This window comes from Myxocyprinus asiaticus, chromosome 9 (assembly GCF_019703515.2).
Source record: "Myxocyprinus asiaticus isolate MX2 ecotype Aquarium Trade chromosome 9, UBuf_Myxa_2, whole genome shotgun sequence".
NCBI lineage: Eukaryota > Metazoa > Chordata > Actinopteri > Cypriniformes > Catostomidae > Myxocyprinus > Myxocyprinus asiaticus.
In genome coordinates this window covers 2,251,759-2,270,268 of record NC_059352.1, presented here as the reverse complement: position 1 = coordinate 2,270,268, position 18,510 = coordinate 2,251,759, and the positions used below count along the sequence as shown (strand labels likewise).

Below are 18,510 nucleotides of genomic sequence, written 5' to 3'. Positions count from 1 at the left end.
CTCCATGCGACTAAGGTCACAGCGTGCACCCTCGGGCAGACGATGTCCACGCTTGTGGTCCAGGAGCACTACATGTGGCTGAACCTGGTCGAGATGAGGGATGTGGACAAGGCGCGGTTCCTTAATGCGCCCATCTCCCATGTCGGCCTCTTCGGCGACACCGTCGAGGACTTTGCCCAGCAGTTCTCGGCAGTGAAGCAACAGACGGAGGCCATTCAGCACATCTTGCCCCGACGCGGCTCAAGAGTGCGCACCCCGTCTGTTCACCGAGTGTGTCCCCCTGCGGTGACACAAACTCAACCAGACACCGAGCGCCTGCAGCCTGGGCCTCACGAACATGGCCCCCCACCTTTGCGTGTCCAGGCGCATCACACAAACCACACCCACGGCCGGCCGGTGGTGACGAGTCTCGAGGATAGCCCAAGAGGCCTTCCTCCTCAGTCACTGGCCCGCCTTATGCCGGACGCGCGGAGCAAGGTAAATGCTTCGCGGGTCCCCTCAGCGCGGCTGACTCGGGTTGGAGCACCGCTCCCTGACGTGGAACTCCCTCCTCCCCCCCGCCGCGAGGCCCCACCCCCAGGAACGTCGGTTGCGATCCTTCCGTTAGTGCCACTTGCCCGGAGTTTGGACGCGTGGCAATCGCTTTCCAACCCGTCGCGCTGGCTGGCCAGAACCATCCGACTCGGCTATGCGATTCAATACGCCAGGTGGCTGACGCAGCCTGCTCCCATACTAGATACGTCTCCTTCCACCCCTCAGGCTTGTTGGGAATTACATGAAGTTTTGGGGCATCTGGGGAGGCTACGTGCAGTCCGAGTGCATCTGTTCCTATGCTCACAGTAGCTTGCCTACACCTGCATCAGCACTTCACGTAACATAGTTCAGCCATTGTGGCATTTCATATAGGGACACCTAGTGTCACTACATCAACACAACGTCGAGTGAGTGACAGAAGGGGAATGTCTCGGTTACTGTCGTAACCTCCATTCCCTGATGGAGGGAATGAGATGTTGTGTCCCTCTTGCCACAGGCTGAACTACACCGCTGTAATGGCCGGGACCTTGTCTCGGCTCCTCAGTGCAAAAACCTGAATGAATCCGCATTCCATTATGTCGGGGGTAGTGGCATACAAATTCTACTCACCAATTCTCATTGGCCTTTTCTCAAAGATCTGAAGGTGTTTAGGGCTCTCAAGATCGAACCCTAGTGTCACTATATCGACACAACGTCTCGTTCCCTCCATTAGGGAACGGAGGTTACGACAGTAACCGAGACGTTTTGTTTCATCTGACCATAGAACCTGGTCCCATTTGAAGTTCCAGTAGTGTCTGGCAAACTGAAGATGCTTGAGTTTGTTGGATGAGAGCAGAGGCTTTTTACTTGTAACCCTCCCAAACCACTTGTGGTGATGTAGGTGACGACTGATTTTTTTTGTTTTTTTTTGTGACTTTCTGACCCCAAGACGCAATTAATTTCTACAATTCTCTAGCTGTGATCCTTGGAGTTTCTTTGGCCACTCGAACCATCCTCCTCACTGTGTGTGGAGATAATATAGACACGCGTCCTCTTCAAGGACGATGCGTAACATCTCCAGTTGATTGGAACTTCAAAATTATTGCCCAGATGATGGAAATGGGTATTTTCAATGCTTTACCTATTTTCTTATAGCCACTTCCCATTTTGTGAAGCTCAACTACCTTTTGCCACACATCAGAACTATATTCTTTAGTCTAACCCACTGTGATTGATGACTAAGGGAATTTGGCTTGTGTGTTACCTCATATTTATACCCCTGTGAAACAGGAAGTCATGGCTGAACAATTTAATGTTCCTAGGTGAAGTAAAAATGTTAAATGTAAATGGGAATATACTTTACTCATAAGAATTCCAAGGGGTGCCAATAATTGTGGCCAACGTGTTTGGAGAAAAAAATTTATTTAATAATGAGATATTTCCCCTCTTTCAATTGTTTTACTTTTACTAGGTTAAATTATTTGAATTTTTTGAATGAAATATCAAAAGGATAAACAATGCAGACTTTTTTTCACAGCCTTCTTTGCACTATTTACCAAGGGTGCCACTACTGTATATATATATATATTTCCACAAACTTGACATGTGTGTTTTAAACTAGATTTAAACTAAATATTTCTCTTTTTTTTATCATGTTGTCAATGACCCAAATGCATCTAGCTATGCAAGCTCTATTTAGTGCACCGTTGTGTTTCAAAATGTGTCAAAACGGTATTCATTACAACAGCAACACAGCGTTTCCACAAGGGGCGCTATAGCGGTCATTGGTGAAAACTGTCTTCTTCTACGGTCAGTTTCTCTTTCAGGTCAGCTACTCTCAATGGCAGAGCAACAGTTTGTAGAAAACATTGAGGAGCAAATTAAAGTTAGTTGTTGACATGCTTATAAATAGCTACCTGAATAATAACACATTTTATTTAATGTCAAAGACATTTGAATTATCCCACAGATTTATGGGAGTTTATACCAAATCAAAAAACGAGCCAAAAGAGAAGGGGTTGTTGTGATACTGCAAAAGGCATCTCAGCCTATAGAAACAAAATAAATGAAATGTTCAAGCTAATGTAATTGCTTGTCAATCATTTCACCATCCCAGAATTGGGGTTTCCATTTCTTTCTGGCATCAAGTGCAGGCAATTCCCTCAGAAATTGCGGCGGACATCAGAATGATTTCAGCTGATGAGGGAAAAGATGCTTTAAATTGGTGACAAAATTCGTCACGGGGCTTTCAGGCAACAATGTTAAATTGCAAATAGAGAAATGTGGTTTAAAAAACAACTAATGTGACTTAACACAGTGAATATGGAAATAATGCCTTTGGAAAGAAACAAAACATAAAAAAACAACGAGATTAAATTGAGACTTTTGCAGATGTTTCTCTGAGAAAAAGACCCCATTAATCTCATGTGTTTCAGAAAAGATCACAACAATGTCTCAAACTGTGCTCAGATTTGCCCAAATCCCAAAGTCTGAGAGATCTCAATAAGAACTCAAACATTTCTCATCAAATTCTCCTAAGAGCAAATGATCTGCGCAATGTCATCCACATTCATTTTATAGCTTGATACTGTTACTGTATGTTCAAATTTGAATTTGTAATCTTTAAATATCATTGTATGGGTGTAACTTCCACGTAAACTTCTGTTCATTCATATTCAGCATGAATTAAACTTTAAACAACACTCACAGCAACCAAACATACTGCTCAAAACCAAACAAAAAACGAATGTGCACCAACAACTCCAACAAATTGTTTAGCATTCTCATCATGGTAGAGAGAGCGATCCAATCAATGCAAATTTAGTTTGGTTATTTTTAAATAATGATGCATTCAACTATTTTTTAACATGCATAAAGACGTCTTTGGCCCTTGTTTCACTTCAAGATTTTTTCTCAGTGTTTTACACCACGAACATTGCATTTGAGGATTACGTTTCAACTTAGGCCCCGTCCACACTAATGCATTTTCATTTGAAAACAAAACTTTTTCTCTATGTTTTGGCCTTCCTTCCACACTGAGACACCGTATGAGAGCGTTGTTAAATTTAAATGTTACTTTGTACAACCTTCACAATGCATTCCTTCAAAGGCGACACAAAGTGTACTCAGAATTGCTGTCCGGTGACGAAACACGTGGACAATTGCGTTTCAGACTGCACATGGAATGGCGATTTTTTGCATGCGCAGTGAGGGGATTTAAGCGTTTTCATACGTTTAAGTGTGGATGAGCAACTTTTGGAAAACGCTTGAAAACGTCACTGAGGACGGAGAGTGTTTCGAAAACGAAAACGCCGTTTTCAAATGGATCCAGATTAATGTGGACGTAGCCTTACAAATCAGCCTTTTGCAACAAATTCACCACCTTCAACAATGCAAAACAAATATTTGTAAATATTTGTGCATTCAAATATTTTTTGCACTGTTTTTAAGATGACTTCAAATTTTCCAAAAACGTCCCCTGCATTCACTTTCATTCTGTTGCTCCAGCTATTTTTGAAAGCAAGAACTTGCCATATGTGAACGTCCCTTAAGAAAAGCATGCTAACCAGCACAACTACACAGGGCTTCCTTTATCCTTTGGCTCTCTACGTTTTAGAATCACACTTGACCCAAAAACTATAATGAAAGAAATTTAATAAGACTTCAATAAAGTAAAAAACACTAAACCTGCACATTTTGGGGAGCTTTTATGGTGTATCGTCCTTACTTACCTGTAAATTACTAAACTGCACCATTCATCATCATAAAATAACTGATTTTATGTTATTTTCACTTCACTTATAAGTTCATGCATGAGGAAAAATATTTAATGTCATTGATTGGGGCAGATTGCTGCCATCTGCTGGAATTTCTAATGAAATTACACATTTTAAACACTAGACGGCTGGTTGTAGAGAAGATAATTTCTAGATGTTAATCCAAGTTCTGCATTTGGATATATATCTAGAAATTTAGTTTTTTTAGTTTTTGAGGTGTTGTTTTGATGTGTCAATTTTTGCAATAATGCCACATTACGATTACAGTCAAACCTGAACACTGTCCCACCATCGATCAGGTAAACTGTCTCAAACTCAGCCTTTAATCTGTATGCATGTGTGTGTGTTTGTGTGTGTGTGTGTGTGTGTGTGTGTGCGCGCGCGCATTTGGAGTAGATTGCTGCCAAAATTACATGTACTGACAGGTATATCCAGTAAATGGCTTCAGAGATTAATTAATTCATCCCTGTTTGTAAAATGAGGAAATGTATGTGTGTGTGTGTGTGTGTGTGTGTGTGTGTGTGTGTGTGTGTGTGTTTGTTTTCTGCATTGGATGTGTTATGGTCTCACCCATTAATTTCTCTGTGTGTGTTCTGGTTTGTGGTTGATTTATTTGACAAATTAAAAAAAACTGCTCTGTGTTATAGTCTTTCCCATTCATTACCTACGGTGTGTGTGTGTGTGTGTGTGTGTGTGTGTATCATTTGCACTCTTGATGTTTTATAGTCTCACCCCTTCATTTCTGTGTGTTTTTTTCTGCATTGTGGCAGATTATAGATTGTATTTGACCAATAGTAATAATAAAAAAAGCTCTGTGTTCTAGTCTTTCCCATTCATTACCTATGGCGGGTCAATTTTGACCTGAAGAGCACAAATGTTACTTTTTTTAATTCTTTTTTGTTTACTAATAAGACTTATCGAATCAAGTCCAGTTTTTTGTGTGTGTGTTCAGATAGCCAGTGGAGGAAAAGTCTCCAAGTCTCATACCAATCAGATAAAGGACACCATTTTTATTAAATGAACAAAAATGAAACAGGACAGAAATGGTCCGAGGAGTGCATGAGGGTTAAGATCAGCTAATAATCTAGTCATTCAAACAACTCACCGACTAGTCGTTTTTGAAAGCAGTTCATTTTGCACATCCCTAACAGCAAGGATATGTGGCTATAACACATTCGAAACTCTGTTTAACCAACTCTTTAAAATTACAACCCCACCTATGACCCAAAAGTATGAATTAGCCTCAAATACTTTCAGCTAATGTAAGTTTGTGACCTTGTGTGGTGGCAGTTAAATATTGAACGAGGTGGCATCACTTTGTGTTGTACTGAACTCCCAAGGAGCTTGCAGCAGCTTTAGTTTCAAATTAATTTAACCCCACTAATGAGTGTCCCTAACGACAGTAGCTCTTAAATAAATTACCATGCCTAAGGATTTCTAATTATTTCAAAGTGAGCGCATTCATTAGCAATTGAAGCCGTCACAGATGGAGCAAGTCGCTATGAATTAGAAATAACGGGAGCGCCAAGGAGCATGTGTCGCCGTCTTAATCGTGACATGGCGATCGCCCCCCGCAGAATTAGCTGTAATTGTACCTTAATTAAATCTTCTTGTTTGATAACTGGTTAATTATGGAAGACAATAACTCGTTCAACCTGCTGACATTAGGAATAGGCGTATATATCTGGAGGGAAGAGAGATATGTATATAGCACTAAAAAGACGTTTATATTTCTCTCACATTAAAGTAGGGATTCGCAAATTAACTGTACATTTGATAATCACTGGATCTGGGTCATAAAGGTCATAAATGGTTTAAGCATTTCCATTTCGTTTTTTGCTCTGTTTGTGTTGTACAAATGACTGTTTACGTTTTGACGTCAAAAGCAGAGAATAAGCCGAAGATTTCAAGTCAGATTTTTTGAATAAGCTCATTTTTGGTAGTTATCAGCGTAGTGGTGTGCATGTAAACACACTCGTAAATGTAGAAAAACAGAACAAACTGTGGTTGGTTGTTTTACATGTCAGTCAGACTCGTTCTGTGGACAGTTCTTGGATGGAATAAGCAGCAAAGTGGACCAGATTTATGCTGATAGTTAAATGTCTGGCTACTTGAGAGCAGGATTGATGTATTATTTATCTGGTGCTGTACAATGCCACGGACCCCTCAAAGGCACACAATTAATGAGGCTGGCGCTCTGGTGCAAAGTGGCATTGCCATCAGAGTGATTCCCATGCAACACAAGAACAAGATTATTACACACACAGAAAGAGGTAAAACACACAAACATATGGGCGAATCTCACAAAGACATATCCAGGTCAAGTACATTTCGAACCCTAAAAAATAAAATAAATAAATAATAAAATAATTTGTGCATAAAGAAAAAAATATTTATACAAATTCTCATCTTTCATGTTGAACTGTCATATATATACTGTATATATTTTGGAGTGAAATATGACCTGGGCATGCACTTGACAGGTTTTGTGAAATTTACTTAAAAAGTCAAGTATCAAAATCAATGTCAGGACAAACATACATAGCTCAAATTGATAGTTTTATAGTATAAAAAAGTTATAAACGGAGACCTATGTTTGTATATATCTATGTATGTCTTTGTACACTGATGAGCCAAAACATTATGACCACCTGCCTAATATGCTGTTGGTCCTCCGCATGCCACCAAAACAGTGCCGACCCGCTGGGGCATGGATGCTACAAGACCCTTTAAGGTTCTTATTGAATCTTTTAATTTTTCTCTCTCTGTTCCCGGTCCTACTCATCAACATGGTCACACTCTTGATCTGATTTTATGTATGGGTATTCCTGTCTGCAATCTTAAAGTTTTAGATAATCATTTCTCTGTCTATAAGCCTATTGAGTTTAATATTACGTTTCAGCGTGACCCTCCAAAACTACAGTCACATACCTGTCTGCAGTGGTGGCTCAGTGGTTAAGGCTCTGGGTTATTGACCCATAGGTTGAGGGTTCAAGCCCCATCACTACCAAGATGCCACTGTTGGGCCCTTGAGCAAGGCCCTTGACCCTATCTGCTCCAGGCGTGCTGTATCATGGCTGACCCTGCACTCTGACCCCAGCTTAGCTTGGATATGTGAAAAAAAGTATTTCACTGTATAAATGCAAATGTTTGACAGAGTAAAGGCTGCTTCTATCTCTCTTGAGTATTTTCTCCAAATATAGTCAAAACTTTTTCAGAAGCATTTAATGTTCATTCATTAACAGAACCTATTGAACATTTTCCTTCCTCTGTGGGTACAGAGGAATTGGTTACTTTGTTCAATATGGTATATACAGAGATTCTAGATAGCATTGCTCCATATAAAATAAGGAGAAAGAAAACTAAAACTCAACTTTGGCTAAATGAAAATACTAGGGCCATTAGACAGCAGTGTAGGAAAGCAGAATGAAAATGGCAAAAAGATAAGCTTCAGGTATCTTATGAGGTCTTAAAAGAGTGTTTAATTAAATACCAAAAAGCTGTTAAAACAGCAAGAGCTGAATACTTCTCTGATATAATTGCACAGAATGTTCATAGCCCTCAAGTATTATTCAAGACTATAAATACCATTTTAAAACCAGAAGACAATGTTTACTCAGATCTCTCAACAAATACCTGTGAAATGTTTTTAAAGTTTTTTATTGAAAAGATTGAGAATATAAGAACTTCCATTACACCTGATCCATCTGGTTTATTTAATATAATCCATTGCACTTGTAAGTTAGTTTGAGGCTCACTTTCACATATTAAGGACATTGCTTCACACTTAAAATTAACCTCTTCACCATGTGATGTTGTCCCTCCTAAATTGTTTGTTCATCTTCTTGACATAATTGGTCCTAGCATTCTCTCAATTATCAATAGCAGTTTAACCAGTGGTTTTATTCCATCCAGCCATTAAACATGTGGTTGTCCAGCCACTTATCAAGAAAACAAATCTAGATCCTTCAGATCCACATTTTTTTCGGCCTTTCTCTAAGTTGCCGTTTATATCCAAATGATTCGAAAAGATTATTTATACACAGCTTTCCTCTTACTTAATAGAAAATGAGGTTTTTGATCAATTTCAATCCGGTTTTAGGTCTGGACATAGCACTGAATCAGCTCTTCTTAGTGTAACAAATTACATTTTATTGAAGTTGGATACTAGTAGCTGTGTTGCTTTAGTGCTGTTGGATCTCAGTGCAGCATTTGATACAATAGATCATAACAAGCAATTTCGTGTCATCATCAGCTCCGATAACCTGTGGGGTTCCGCAAGGATCTATTTTAGGACCAGTTTTATTCTCATATATATGCTTCCTCTTGGTGCTATTTTTAAGAAATATGGTATTTCGTATCATTTTTGCGCAAACAACATGCAAATGTACCTCCCTTTGAAGCCAGGTGATTATGTATCTGTTAAAACTCTCTGTGAATGTATGAAAGATGTAAAAAGCTGGATGGATAACAACTTCCTCCAGTTAAATGATAATAAGACGGAGGTTATCATTTTTGGCCCTAGTAGATGTGTAAATAATTATACAGAAGGTCTAGGCCCATTGTCATCTAATCTGTGTGCCTATGTCAAAAATCTGGGTTTTATTTTTGACTCGGAGTTAAAATTTGATAAGCAGATAAATTCTGTGGCAAAGAACAGCTTCTTTCAATTGCAAAATATTGCCAAACTTAAATCTGTCTTATCATTTAATGATTTGGAGAAAGTGGTTCATGCTTTTATTTCTTCACATCTTGATTATTGTAATGCACTATATCTGGGTATTAATCAACAATCATTATCAAGACTTCAAAGGGTACAGAACGCTTCAGCAAGTCTGCTGACAAACACAAGAAAGAGGGATCATATATCCCTTATGCTGGCATCGCTGCACTGGCTACCTGTCCAATTTAGAGTGCAATATAAGGTGTTGTTGTATGTTTTTAAAGCCTTACAAAATATCTCTGAACTTACTGTCATTCAATACTCCCATAGATTTCTTAGATCGAATAAGCAGCTGCTTTTTGATGTTCCCCGATCACGGTTCAAGGGTAAAGGAGATCGTGCATTCTCTGTTGCTGCACCAAAGTTGTGGAATGGTTTACCTTTGTTTGTCAGAGCCTCAACATCTGTCAATATGTTTAAAACCCATCTCAAGATGTATTTGTTTAGTGAAGCATTTGGAACATTATAAAGGTTCTTGTTATTTTTCTTTATTTTCTTTATTTTTTCATTCAATTTAATTTTTAAGTCTTTTTATATCATTGTATTGTTTTATTGTAATTGTACAGCACTTTGGTACACTTCGTGGTTTTTTAAAGTGCTCTATAAATAAATTTTGATTTGATTTGATTTGATTTGAAGGTGTCCTGTGGTACCTGGAACCAAGACATTAGCAGCAGACCCTTCAAGTCCTGTAAGTTGAGAGGTGGAGCCGCTGTGGATCAGACTTGTTGGTCCAGCACATCCCACAGATGCTCAATCGGATTGAGATCTGGGGAATTTGGAGGCCAGGGCAACACGTTGAACTCTTCATCATGTTCCTCAAACCATTCCTGAACAATGTGTGCAGTGTGGCAGGGTATATTATCCTGCTGAAAGAGGCCACTGCCATCAGGGAATACCATTGCCATGAAGGGGTGTACCTGGTCTGCAACAATGTTTAGGTAGATGGCACATGTCAAATTGACGTCCACATGAATGATCGGACCCAGGGTTTCCCAGCAGAACATTGCCCAGAGCATCAAACTCACTCCACCGGCTTGTCGTCTTCCCACAGTGCATCCTGGTGCCATCACTTCCCCAGGTAAACGGCGAACATGTACATGGCCATCCACGTGTTGTAAAAGAAAACGGGACTCATCGGACCAGGCGACCTACTTCCACTGTGCTAAGGTCCAGTTCCGACGCTCACGTGCCCATTGTAGGTGCTTTCGGCAGTCGATAGGGGTCATCATGGGCACTCTGACCGGTCTACGGCTACGCAGCCCCATACACAGCAGGGTGCAATGCACTGTGTGTTGTGACACATTCCTTCCGTAACCATCATTAAAAAAAATTGTGACTTGTGCCACAGTAGACCTTCTGTTGGTTCGGACCAGACAGGATAGCCTTTGATTCCCTTGTGCATCGAATAGCCTTGATTCCCTTGTGCATCGAATAGCCTTGGGCACCCAACTCCCTGTTGCCAGTTTGTGGTTTGTCCCTCCTCGGACCACTGTCAGGTAGGTACTCACCACTGCTGACCAGGAGCACCCCACAAGCCTTGCCGCTTCAGACTTCTGACCCACTCGTCTGGCCATAACAATTTGGCCCTTGTCAAAGTCACTCAGGTCTTTACTCTTGCCCATTTCTCCTGCATTCAACACATTGACTACGAGAACTGATTGTTTGCTTACCATCTAATCTACCCAGACCTTGATGTGTGACCTTGTTAGGAGATAATCAACATTATTTGCTTCACCTGTGAGTGGTCATAATGTTTTGGCTCATCGATGTATATAAGAAATGAAAATGTTTTAAGAAAATTTACTATCTAGACCAAAAAGAAGGGGTGCTTAACATACTTAATGTAACTAAATATTCTATAACCAGTAAAAAAATGTAAGGAAACGGGCGGTTATTGCCTGTGGTTGAGAAGATGGGCTGGAGTTATGCCCGTTCAGTCACTGCGGTTCTACATCGTTTCACATATTCATCATTGATATAAGTGACAGCTCATGACCATCGCTAAAAGAAATGACAGTCCATCTATTGGAGCAGAGGCCTATCAATCATCCACTAATGGTCCTATCAGAGGCTTTTCTGCAGAACTCTCACTGGTCTACTCTGCTTATAGAAAAATGAAATTTACATTACAGCTACGACTGAAAAACATATTGCTATACTTCCTACATTATGAGCACTAATGCTAATGCTAGACTTTTACAAACTAAAATTGGAATATTTCAGGAAACATGCCCTACTGAATTGTAGACCAGTTAATTAACACATAGAGGATGTGTTCCAAAACGAGGGAAAAATATAAAACTATTGATTTAAAGTGGTTGATTATAAGTATAAAATCGATGAATACAAACTATATTGCAAAATATTCAGATATATACAAATATATCAGTAGTTTGAGAGTGAAGGGAGAGCGACTTGATTGCGTTAATTACATGGAAGTGGGAGTCGCTGCAGAGCTCTTTTGCTGCACTTTGTTCGCCGCGACTCTGTGATTGGTCGATCTTTCTTTGCAGGATCTAAAAGCCAAAAAAATTTTTATTTTGATTTCATGGGGTCTTTAAAATGCTGCCTAAGTAGTCACCTCACAATGGTTTGGAACAGAACCACAATGTGCTGTTCGATTTTGCAGAACTACGTTAGTAGCAGGTGATGTCATCAACAAATGACATAACCAGCGCTAATCGTGGAATTAAACGGAGCTCAGGGAGACACAACCTCATGACTTTATTTCGTTCCAAGCTTTATTTTCTCAAAATATGTTTCCTTTAAAAAAAGAACAGACATAAACAGACACGACTGCCCAAGGACAAATCTTATTATTCTACGAAATAATGTGCTATATCTGACAAACAAAAGAATGTGATGTTTTATGCGTATTTGAACATCTTTCAGTGGACAAAGGGTTAAAATGCACAAACAATAACATTTCGGAGAGCAGATGTCCTTGGGGGGAATTGAAGGGTGCTGGTGATGGCTAATCTCGTATTCTTAGCATGATCGAATCACCAGGCAACAGATATAAATAAAAAGAGGCCAGGAAATGAGGAATTCACATTCAAGGGTGTCAGCGGCGAAATGAAGATTCATGGTGAGGAGAGCAGAGTGAAGGAGGCAAAAATTAACTGCAAATAAAAGGACACAGCAGCTCTCGGAGAGAAAAAGGGATGGAGAGCAAATTAGAGAAATATCAGTGGTGAAGGGTGAGCGCTCTGCACTTTGTCACTGAGGCAGGTGCCTCTTATTTGACATGCAATAGCAGCTGTGTGTTATAGACCATATTCCAAAAATACTGAAACACATACACATCACTGTAATTTACACAAATAAGTCTCATCAGCCATGAAAGTGGAACCTCTGAGCAATAAAATGTTTCCTCACTTGTTTCTGTTCCTCTCCCAGACTGTCCCACATCGAAGCAACAATCTTTGAGACATCTCCAAAGGTCGCGTTGGGGTTTTGGCCCTTGATAGCGGCTTGAGTGTCCCTGAAAAACAGCGCGTACGCTGAGACGGGCTTCTGCGGCTCGTTTGGGTCCTTCTTCTTCTTCTTCTTCTGAGGTTTGGGTTTGGGCTTCATCATGTCAGAGGATGGCCGCTTCTCTCCTGTGATCTGAAGAGGGAAGAGAGAGAGAGTTGGTGTGAGGACACGGTTTTGAACACTTTCGGGTGAAACATTATTTTAATGTTTGCAAATACTTTATTTTTAATGGGTCACTTCTGAGTGTATTTACACGTCATAAGCTGTATGATACATCGATATTTACATACATAAAAATTACGTGCACACATTGCAAGGGGTACATCAGTGCAAACAAGAAAAACCAAAAAAAGCAAACTAGATTTGGACTTTTTCAGAAGAAAATGTGACTGACACTTGCCCATTTAAAATTCTCCACCATGATGCTAGGGTGTTGTGATTGGCCAGGGCGTTGCCATGTGGTTGCTGAGGTGTTCTGAGTGGCATTTAGTGCATTGCTATGTGGTTGCTAGGGTGTTGTGGTTATCTTTTAGCATGTTGCTATTTGGTTGCTAGGGTGTTGTGATTGGCCAAGGCATTGCCATGCAGTTGCTGAGGTGTTCTGAGTGGCATTTAGTGCGTTATGTGGTTGCTAGGATGTTATGATTGGCCAGGGTGTTGCCATGAGGTTGCTGAGGTGTTCTGAGTGGCATTTAGTTTGTTGCTATGTGGTTGCAAGGGTGTTGTGATTATCTTTTAGCATGTTGCTATTTGGTTGCTAGGGTGTTGTGATTGGCCAAGGCATTGCCATGTAGTTGCTGAGGTGTTCTGAGTGGCATTTAGTGCATTACTATGTGGTTGCTAGGGAGCTGTGATTGGCCAGGGTGTTGCTATATAGTTGCTAAAGTGTTCTGAGTGGCATTTATTACATTGCTATGTGGTTGCTAGGGTGTTGTGATTGGCCAGGGTTTGCTATGTGGTTGCTGAGGTGTTCTGAGTGGCTTTTAGCACATTGCTATGTTGTTGCCAGGGTATTGTGATTGTCCAGGGTGTTGCTATACAGTTGCTAGGGTGTTGTGATTGTCCAGGGCATTGCTAAACGGTTGCTGGGATGTTGTGATGATGATTAAATGTTATTGTCCCAAAGGAAATTTGTCTTGGACATACACTGCATCGTTGGAAAAACATGTTACATACACATTTGTCATCAATAATCACACACATCGTAAATCCATACACAAGGGTGTTGTAATTGTCCAGGGCATTGCTATACAGTTGCTATGGTGTTGTGATTGGCCAGGGCCTTGCTATGCAGTTGCTGAGGTGTTCTGATTGGCTTTTACCACATTGCTATGTTGTTGCTAGGGTGTTGTGATTGTCCAGGGTGTCGCTATGTGGTTGCTGGGGTGTTGTGATTGTACAGTGCGTTGCTATGCGGTTGCTAAGGTGTTGTGAATGTCCAGGGTGTTGCTCTGCGGTTGCTGATCTGTGCTGGGTGGCATTTAGCGTGTTGCTATGCAGTTGCTGAGATGTTCTGACTGGCTTTTAGCATGTTGCTATGTTGTTGTGATTGTCCAGGGCATTGCGAAGCGGTTGCTGGGGTGTTGTGATTATCCAGGGCATTGCTATATGGTTGCTAGGGTCTTGTGATTGGCCAGGGTATTGCTGTGCAGTTGCTGAGATGTTCTGGGTGGCATTTAGTGTGGCTATGCAGTTGCTGGGGTGTTCTAATTGGCTTTTAGCACGTTGCTATGTTGTTGCTGGGTGTTGTGATTGTCCAGGGCGTTGTTATGTGATTGCTGAGATGTTCTGATAAGCATTTAGTGCGTTGCTTTGTGGTTGTTAGTTTTTTTTTTTTTGGATGGTTGCTTACTGTCTAAAGTCAAAAGAGTTCACCCTCAAGTTCTCTAGATATGGATTGAGTCCCTTCTTCAATGTAAGTCTATGAGAAAATATTTTTTTTTCTTTTTTTTTTTTTAAGTCCACCAGGTGAAAATCGTATCATGAGTAATAGCACACATCTCCAAAATAAGTCGCATGATTTGAGGTATCACTGCTTGTAGGATGAGTTTACATGCTGAAGTTTAATATTTTGTGGCAGAGGTTTGTTCAAATCACTAACCCTAACTATGAGCGATAATAATAGTGATACCTGCTCTAGCAACCACCCAGAACATCCTAGCGTCATGGTGGTGACTTTTGCATGGGAAAACACCACTCATATTTTCTTTAGAAATTCAGTTCTTCGAATGCCTCTATACCTGATGCTTGCATCTCCCAACCTGCTCTGCTGTACTATGTTAGTGTTTGGCTATGCAGATATGAGTTGTCTTTTATTGCAAACATCATGAAATAAAAATGGGATGCCGTGAATTCCAGAATGCTTTCAGTCAAGCGATGGCTGCGTAATGTGCTGTGACAGTTCACCAACTCTCTTTCTCTGTGAGAGAGCTCTCAAACATTGCAGCTCAAATTGATTTCTTAATGCAGAGTCGAGCAAACCATGTTAATATCCCATTTAAATCAGTGCTGCATCATCTCCTGTCTGCTGCATGCTAATATTTTTTTCTTCATCTTAAACCGCTGTGCATTTAAAACAAAAACAATTGCATTATTCAGATGAGTGGAAATTAGGATAGAAAGGACATTAAAAAAGACCGGAAAAATACGTCTTTGTATTTAACAGGACCGAAAATGTAAAAGACTTAAAGCAAACATGTGAAAGAGGTTTCTAGGGCAGAACTTGATGGTTAGATAACATCATTCTCACAAATCAGCATTTTCAATGTACGGGGGAAAAAAAAGAAACTAATTTGAAGAGAGATGAAATGTAGCATGAAACATTGCCTGATGCTGCATTAAAACAGTCCGTTGTATAATCGCCATATATTTGTCTTTACATGCAATTTACACGACAATCAATTAAAATAATCACATAAACAGTGCGAGGTCAAACTTTATATAAATGTCTTTAACTACTATGTACTAACCTTTAAATACACACAATCAATGTACTTATTGTGTAACTACATATTGTTCTGCAAAATTCTCATAAGATTCACATTTGCTGCTACTGAGGATGGGGTATGTGTAGGTTTAGGATTAGGGGTAAGGTTAGGGTTAGTGTAACAGTGTAACTACAGATGTAATTAAATGCAGGTACTTTGTGAGTAATGTAAGTCAAATTTAACAATCTGTATGTAATAAATGCTTAAGTACATAGTAGTTACAGACACCTAACATAAAGTGGGTCCCAGAGCGAAAATATTCCCGTGATACGGAGCGTTATCTTAAAGATTTATATTTATATAAATATGATTTATAAGCTAGTCTGTATGCTAGTTGACAAAATACACTTTAAGATGACTTTATAGAAGTCTTTTTCAACAGATAAAATATTGATGATTTTTTGTCCAATTAAATGCTCTCTAGAGAATGTCCCTCCCACTAATACCACCTGGCTCTGACTAGCAATAGCAAGATGCTAATGGTTTTATCGAGCTGTGATGCAAACTAAAGGCTATTGCCTTTTTTTTTCATGTCCAAGCCCTTCGTTATGTACCGCCCCAACTTCCTGTTTCAATAGGAAATACACAAAAACAAGAAAGAAAATAGTGTTTGTTAAACCATATCATGTCCAAAATGCACCTGCTGTTAATATTCATATCTGATTCGCCTTCTGCCTACATGGCTCTAGAAACAAAATATGTCTTGTGATTTGTGCACCAAAATGCAGACGGAGTGTTTGTGTTTTGAATCAAGTCCACACATGCTTTTGAAAATGCAAAATCAAACTCTGGAACAGCAGTTATACTGTAAACAGGAAATATGTTTGGAAATAGGATGTGGTCACAGTCAAAAATCTCTATGTCCATTTCTGCATCTATGATGTAATATAACTAGTTGAATTTTTCTGTTTTGATTTTTGAAGCGGAGAGCAAATATATCTGAATATACACTGATGAGCCAAAACATTATGACCACTCACAGGTGAAGCAAATAATGTTGATCCTCTCCTAACATGGCCACCTGTCAAGGTCTGGATGGATTAGATGGTAAGCGAACAATCAGTTCTCGTAGTCAACATGTTGAATGCGGGAGAAATGGGCAGGAGTAAAGACCTGAGTGACTTTGACAAGGGCCCAAATTGTTATAGCCAGATGACTGGGTCAGAGCATCTCTGAAACAGCAAGGCTTGTGGGATGCTCCCGGTCAGCAGTGGTGAGTACCTACTGACAGTGGTCCGAGGAGGGACAAACAAGGTGTTGGGTGCCCAAGGCTCATTGATGCACGAGTGCAACGAAGGCTATCCCGTCTGGTCCGAACCAACAGAAGGTCTACTGTGGCACAAGTCACAATTTTTTTTAATGATGGTTACAGGAGGAATGTGTCACAACACACAGTGCATCACACCCTTCTGCGTATAGGGCTGCGTAGCCGCAGACCGATCAGAGTGCCCATGATGACCCCTGTCCACTGTCGATGCACTTACGATGAGCATGCGAGTGTCGGAACTGGACCTTGGAGCAATGGAAGAAGGTTGCTTGGTAAGATGAGTCCTGCTTTCTTTTACATCACGTGGATGGCCGTGTACGTGTTCGCCGTTTACCTGGGGAAGTGATGGCACCAGGATGCACTCTGGGAAGACGACAAGCCGGTGGAGTGAGTGTGAGGCTCTGGGCAATGTTCTGCTGGGAAACCCTGGGTGCGGCCATTCATGTGGACGTCAATTTGACACGTGCCACCTACCTAAACATCGTTGCAGGCCAGGTACACCCCTTCATGGAATGGTATTCTCTGATGGCAGTGGCCTCTTTTAGCAGGATAATGCACCCTACCACACTGCACACATTGTTTGAGAATGGTTTGAGGAACATGATGAAGAGTTCAAGGTGTTGCCCTGGACTCCAAATTCCCCAGATCTCAATACGATTGAGCAACTGTGGGATGCACTGGACCAACAAGTCCGATCCACAGCGGCTCCACCTAGCAACTTACAGGATTTGAAGGATCTGCTGCTAATGTCTTGGTGCCAGATAACACAGGACACCTTCAGGGGTCTTGTAGAGTTCATGCCTCGGGGGGTCGGTGCTGTTTTGACCAACAGCATATTAGGAAGGTGGTCATAATGTTTTGGCTCGTTAGCATAGTATTCAGTACAGTGTAGCACCCGTGCATGTAAAATTACACCCATTTTAGGCCAGAAAAACTCTATGCAAGTATGCAATTAAAGACGTGACTACAAGCATGCAGTTCTGGTAGTAGTGTGACGGTAAAACACCTCAGTACTCAAGGGGGCTATAGAGTTTCCTTAAATGTCGATTTATTATGAATTCCATTCGAACAAATTTCAGAATGCAAAAATGCTAAAAATCGAACTTGCTTAACTGGAAGCATTTGCATGTATTTGCGTACAATATGTTTCAGGCCTAAAAACTGTTTTGTGTACAGTTGATAAGATGTTTTTACATAATTGTCTCCATTCAAATGTGGTTCTTGTTTGTATATGTATGGCCTAGTGCACATGTGTGTCTGTGTGCACAGCTGCACATTTTAAAACTAAAGAGTCCCGGATTCAATTAGAGCGCAGACATGATGACGCTCTCGTAAAAACACATATAGTCACATGTGCATGCATGCATACAGCAAATTCATTACACATGCAACCCAGGTAAAAGATCAGCAATTGCAATGAGGAAATGGATTAGAAACTAGCAACTAAATGCTGATTTATATACATTAAATGAATTTAATTAAATGTAAATAAACACACATATGTGCTTCATGAGCACAAACTGCATTCCAGAGGAAAATTAAAGCCAGGATGGATGTGTTTGTGGGTTGGTGTAAGAAAATTTAAATACGTTGCATATATGGGCGTTTCTTTAACTACAAGCACTTTTATGGCCCAGATGTTGATTTTATATTAAAATGAAAGAAAAAAAATACAAAGAAAAAAAAACAACTTTTTTCTTTTTATTAATGAAGGTCATAATAAAACTTTTCAAATCCCTTTACGTAAACATTTTCTTGTTTTAC

General features: G+C 40.3%; 1 protein-coding gene across 5 annotated transcripts in view; it reads right to left on the bottom strand.

Moving 5' to 3' along the window:
• LOC127446011 (thymocyte selection-associated high mobility group box protein TOX-like) overlaps positions 1-18,510 on the bottom strand; it is a 177,966-nt gene that overhangs the window by 15,563 nt on the left and 143,893 nt on the right. For all 5 annotated transcript variants that reach the window (XM_051706605.1, XM_051706604.1, XM_051706608.1 and 2 more), the window contains one exon: positions 12,394-12,624. In XM_051706605.1, the coding sequence (XP_051562565.1) occupies positions 12,394-12,624 (231 nt within the window). The remainder of the gene's footprint in view (positions 1-12,393; positions 12,625-18,510) is intronic.